Source organism: Zootoca vivipara, chromosome 1 (assembly GCF_963506605.1).
Source record: "Zootoca vivipara chromosome 1, rZooViv1.1, whole genome shotgun sequence".
NCBI classification, from domain to species: Eukaryota; Metazoa; Chordata; class Lepidosauria; order Squamata; family Lacertidae; genus Zootoca; species Zootoca vivipara.
Window position 1 is genome coordinate 37,518,538 of NC_083276.1, and position 6,000 is coordinate 37,524,537.

Consider the following 6,000-nt stretch of genomic DNA (forward strand, 5'->3'; position numbering starts at 1 on the left):
GATAGGATTTTTTCTACTTACGAATTTTTAGATAGGGTTGCTTCTACTTACGAATTTTTTCTCCCAATGCATTCCTATGGGATTCAACTTACAAATTTTTTAGACTTACAAATGTGTGTTCGGAACGCATTAAATTCGTAAGTAGAGGTACCACTGTAATTATAAAGTTTCCCAAATATTTTAGATTTAAAAATTGCCATGACAGCCAACATTTTTCATCTGACAAGCTTCTCACTGCTAGCATATACAAAGCAACCTCATAAACAACAAACTTATCTTTATCAGCCAGCAACCATCTAATTTTGAAATCACCTGTTTGACCTCCATTTTTTTTTTTTTTTGGAATGTATAGAAGGATCTGCTCCTAGGTAACTGTATGAAGGGCAATAAAGAACATAGTACACAGTATCTCCATCTGATCTCATCCACTTACACAAAAATGGTCTTTTGTTGGCCTTTTAAAGATTTTACTGGTTAAATATTCTGTTGGCATGGTTTGAAAGCTGAGCAAAGTAACACATATCTAACAAGGGGAAAAAAGTTCCACAGATTGCAAGCAAAGTGTTGCATCAAACTACGCAGCAAGACCTGACAAAAAGGATATGCGGACTTGCATTTTCCTTCTCCCGTTTTGCTTTGTGATACAGGACCAGGAGAGGAATGTTGCCACCAGCAGTGCAAAATACATCCTTTGGATTGCATTGTAGCATTTTCCCTATTATATATTTACACTTAAGTCTTGTGCTGCCCTTGGTATTACTGTGGCTATTCCTTACATCTTCCATCGTAAAAAGGAGCTTATATTTCAAACTGAGCCTACAAATACGTTTACTTTTTACTTGTAGAAGATGGGTGCTTGCTTCACTTTAGAGAATGCATGTTTTTATGTTTTAAGTTAATTTCGAACTGCTCCCATCACCCCCAGACACCATGTTGGTGAAGGCTGATATAAAGCCTTCTCTTAGAATAGCTACCAATGATTAAAACAAAAGTGGTTATCTTGGTCTTTGAATCTTTATCAGTCTGGCTATAACTTGGCAACTTCCACTAACAATTACTAGCAGAGGACTATCTGGACTATACATACGCATTTGCTTCTGTAAATGGAGTTAGAAGCAGATATAGACCATCCCTGACTACCCCACAGCTTGTCTTCCCAGACTTCTGTTGCACTGCATCCATTCAGCCCAAGCACCTCCTGTCCTTGGGGCAGGAGTCTCTTTTCAAACAAGCCTGATCTGTTAACCTTGCCTGCAATCTAGACTGCAACCTTGCCTGTGTCTTATAATTGGTTTCTTTGCTAAGCCTTCTGCTTTCCCTTAAACATACATCATAGCGTTCTCAAGACTTGGTATCACCTGCATTCACAGCCTTTCTCTCACACTCCTCTATTATTATATGCTACAAGGACTGACCATCACCTTTTTGGTTACAGGTAGGTAGCCGTGTTGGTCTGCCGTAGTCGAAACAAAATAAAAATTTTTTTCCTTCCAGTAGCACCTTTGAGACCAACTAAGTTGGTCTCAAATAACAAACTTAGTTGGTCTCTAAGGTCTACTGGAAGGAAAAAATATTTTTATTTTGCATCACCTTCCCCCCCCCCATAATAAATCTAGAATTGTAGGATGCGTATGTGTTGTAACATTCAAGAACTCTAGGCAACCTGGAACATGACTCTTCTTCCTTTTCTTTAAAACTATATATACCATACCATATTAATATTAATATTTCAAGCATCGTATCACACCCCTAGAAACTACAGGAAAAACTTGAAACTTATTCCTTTAATCCTCATTTATTTATCTTGCATTTATGTTTTTCTGCAACATTCGGATCTGAATACTAATGAGCAATACTGAATTCCTGTGTTGCTTTCTCCCACTTTTGAAAGTAGTGAAACAAACTAATTAATCTGGCTTGTGTTTACTTTTAAACTCTTTGAAGTGACTTCACAGAGTCATTGTTGCAAAGTCAGTTATTTATACAAGTTGCTGGTTTATGTGCTTTGTTCCCAATACTAATCTGTGCCGTGCCTGAAATGTAAAATAATCCCGCACTGGCAAAAACCCTAATGATGACGTCCATTAATGTAAAAAAAAAAAAAAGAAAAAATTTAATATCTGTGTGCCATTTGGCATCTTCATTTTTAAGGAACATTTCACAATCCAGTCAAGGATCTCACTTAAAAGATGTAGCACAAATGCTGTGACATTTTGTCAGCTTCTGATATCACTATTAAAATGTTGTGATTAGATGGCTGAGGTTGTGTCCAGGGTATGTCTACATGTCAAGTTAATTTCTGTATTAAGTAGATAAGATGTGGGAAGAGATGCTTGCTAGCATATCACAAGAAAAGGCTTTCCTGTGTGTATCCCAAAATAACCAAATATAAGTGCCAAAATGAGAGCTGATTTTGAAAGATGCAGCTGTTTTCTTGTTCCCTACTCAAAAAAGCATGAGTATGGGGAGGGGGGGAATCATTTATTGAAACCCAAGAGGTTTGTTGCCAGTCAGTGTTGCCAACAATAAACTAGATGAACTGGTGCTTCCCATGACACAGGTTTGTTCAATATTCATAAGGATAACTCAAGGGGTCTGCACTGGTTACCAATTTGCTACTGGGCCAAGTTCAAGGTATTACTATCAGCATATAAAGCCCTTAACAACTTGGGACCAACCTTTCCTGACATGCATCCACTCGACAGCTTCAATCAATGGAATTGCCACTATTACAGGTGCCATATAAGACCTGTACCTAATTTGTAAGAACTCGGTCGTTTGTGTGGCAGAGCCTACACTTTGGAACTCCCTGCCTACTGAGATCAAGCAGGTGAATTCACTGACCTCTTTTTGGCACCTGCTAAAAACATTTTCTTTAGACAAGCCTACCCAGATGCTTTGAAAGTTATTTTAATCTGATTTAGTCCCAACCGATTCCAGCTACAAAAGGTGAGGCTGTTGAACAGACTCTTGGGCAGGGGTACTGGTTAGGGTTTTTCATTGGGGGAGGGTTTTGGCTGATTTTTTTTTGTCAACTTAAGGTGTTCATATTTAAGAACACCCCCTAGCTTATGCAAACTATATGCTATATATAGAGGATCATAATCAAGAGTCTCTGTGTGTTTCCAACTCCCTTGTAGATGGGTCTTAATTCCTTACATTTTTGTATAAATCAAGCCGCAGTTTGTTGTGACATGAGGTCCCCTGAACAGTGGTTTGAGCTATCCCTCCAAACTAAGATTGTAAACCATTGTTTGACTCTGCTTTGGAGGGATCACTCAAGCTACTGTTCGTTCTGTATTTGCAATGAGGAGGGGAGGGGTTTAATATGCTTATATTTCCTTTCAAAGCTTTCTTTAGAAGTTAGATAATCTCATTAACATTGCATGTGATTTTTGTAATTTAGTCTAAAAGTAATTTTAAGGTATTTCTTTTTATCTTGGTTGGGTTTCAGCATCTTCACCTTGAAGTGAGTGAAAACAACTAAGTATCTTCCTTCTGTATTGATTATATGGTCTGTGTATGTAGCAAGCAATATAAACTCAACAGGAGAAAAATGGGATTTGCACACAATATATACATGCTTCCATTTTGTCTGCAGCACAGGAACTAAGCCTAGTACATAAATGTCCAGCTATAATTGTAAATAAGTCTTAATGCATCTCTCACTTTCTCACACATTTTCCCTCCAGCTTGCTATGAAGCACAAGTGCTGAAAATGCCTACTGTAAAGATCTTTCCAAGAGGAACTGAAAAGCTAGATTCATCGTTTTTTTACTGGAGATACAACCACATGTCTGCTTTTTTCTACAGTTCATTGAAGCCCAGTTATTCCAGTTACTATGTAGGAAATAAGTTGTATTCCTATCTTTTTGTATTGCTAAGCCATTCTGCACTATTACCATATATACATATATTTTAATTTAAAATAAGAGATGGTGTTAACATGGAAATTGGACCAAAGGACATACTGAACTGCATTGATCTTCAACATCGCACTTTTCCCAGTATTAAGAAAGAAGAAATAAAACTACCTACGGGGAAGATTACCAAATGAAAATAAAATCCAAGGAATTTGGTTTACAATGATCTCTTTGAACAATTTTAGAGCTACATAGTTTATGCCTTCAATCACTGAGCAAAACGAAATGAATTATTTGCTATGAAAAAGCATCCTTCTCATTTCTGCCAGGATTAATACTCATATTTTGCATGTGCCATCACCAGCACCACAGTGCAGATCTGGATTTGAGATGTCTCCCTGCGGTCAACACTACATTTTCAAAATAGCTTCTTTTTTACTGTTCTGATTTATTCTTTGGACTATATAAAACCACCTAGAATTCACACTTGAGATGTTAAGGCCTAAGGAAACTCCGTTGATTAAATTTCTAAATGTCTCTACATTTAGTCTGGAATTTAGCAGAATTTTCCCTTTGTAAATGACATTTTTTTTTAAAAAAAAAAGAGAGAACATTCCAAATCCACATTATACAGGAATCATTCCAGCATTTTAATGTGTCCACGAACACTTGCTGAAGCTGCAGTTCTGCTTAATGTTAAGCATGCTTCAATTTTAGTGCTTTGAGTAACTTTGGTACATTTATTCCCAACACTGCAGCCTCACCATCCTTGGCTAGGAGAAGCTAAGTTTGAGCTGCCCTTGCATTGCGTGGTTCCCAAGGAGGCTCATAATTTTAGCGTAACTAAAATTAACCTAGCATTTTGTGGAATACTCACTTGCACACACACAAGTTTTGTTGGTTTTGAAGTTTTTGCCTTTTGATCTAACAACATGCACAAAAGCCTCTTGGTTGAGTTTGGGAACTGGAGCTATGCATGGAGTTCTTGGCACTAGAGCTCAGCATCCAATACTTAGGGTTCGCAGTTACTCAATTAGCTTGCAACACTTGATCTATAAGCACATCCATTGCACATGAAGTCAGTTCTGTCTGCTTTGTCAGCATCAGTACCAGACCATCCCTTAAAGAGATGATTGAGTCGTGTGGATCCAACCACACTTTTTCCTCTGATAGAACTGAATATTTGCTAGGCATAGGAAGATATGTGTGCAGAAAATGTGAGGGTCTTTCCATGACTCTCCAGAACAACCCCCCCTCCATAAATTACAGCAAGTGTTTCAGGATTTCTGATATATTTTGCATTTTCTTTTCTGATTTCCCTCCCTGATTTGAATTTTTAGATCCAAAGTGATATGTGAGCAGAATTTCATGTTATTTCACTGCTGTTGCATTATAGATGGTGATCTATAATGTTTTTTGAGTAAGGCAGCCCAAGAGATGAGAAAAATGGTTTGTAGATACAGGAGAGCAAAAATTCTGCAGTTATATTTTATTTTTGTTTGCACAGGTACCAGCAAAACAAAAGAAGCAGCTTTTAATGCAGATGAACCTTTAAATCAACACAGAGAGAACATCCATTTAATTAGACTTAACTGCCCATTAGATTTGTTTGAAATTGTAAGAGAAAAGTGGTTTTGTGGGCACCCCCCTTAGGAGTTACAACAGCACAAGCCTGGCAGTTAGACATGTTCCAGTTCAAAATAAGGTGGCTGAACGTAACATCTTCACTGTTCATCCAAGGTGCATTTTGAACCATTGGCTCCACCTGACACACCCACTGCTCAAGAATTAAATGGGCCAGAGAAATATCCAATAGAACTTTGCCCTTTGAAATTAGACTAAAGCATACAACATTTTCCAAAGCAATTTTGTTGCCAGTTTTTCATTACTCTTATTAATAGGCTTGGGCGAGGCAGGGGTGTCAGGATAATTTTTTAAAAAGCAAAAACAAAAAACATAGGTAGTGAGAAATACAAGCTAAAATACAGTTGCAATGTCAGTTTTGCTTAAGTTAGTGGATGAAACTGGAGATTCGTCACAAAGGCAACCTGTGTGGGGTGCCCTTCACACACAGCAATGTGGCTACCCCCTTTCTGTAATGCTGCCCCATGCAGTGGGCTATGAGTGAATGGTGCAG

General features: G+C 37.8%; 1 protein-coding gene across 3 annotated transcripts in view; it reads left to right on the forward strand.

The window, feature by feature from the left end:
• STXBP6 (syntaxin binding protein 6) overlaps positions 1 to 5,793 on the forward strand; it is a 91,354-nt gene extending 85,561 nt beyond the window's left edge. For all 3 annotated transcript variants that reach the window (XM_035110310.2, XM_035110318.2, XM_060273175.1), the window contains exon 6: positions 3,693 to 5,793. In XM_035110310.2, the coding sequence (XP_034966201.1) occupies positions 3,693 to 3,716 (24 nt within the window). In that variant the 3' untranslated portion in view covers positions 3,717 to 5,793. The remainder of the gene's footprint in view (positions 1 to 3,692) is intronic.
• Positions 5,794 to 6,000: the final 207 nt, after the last annotated feature.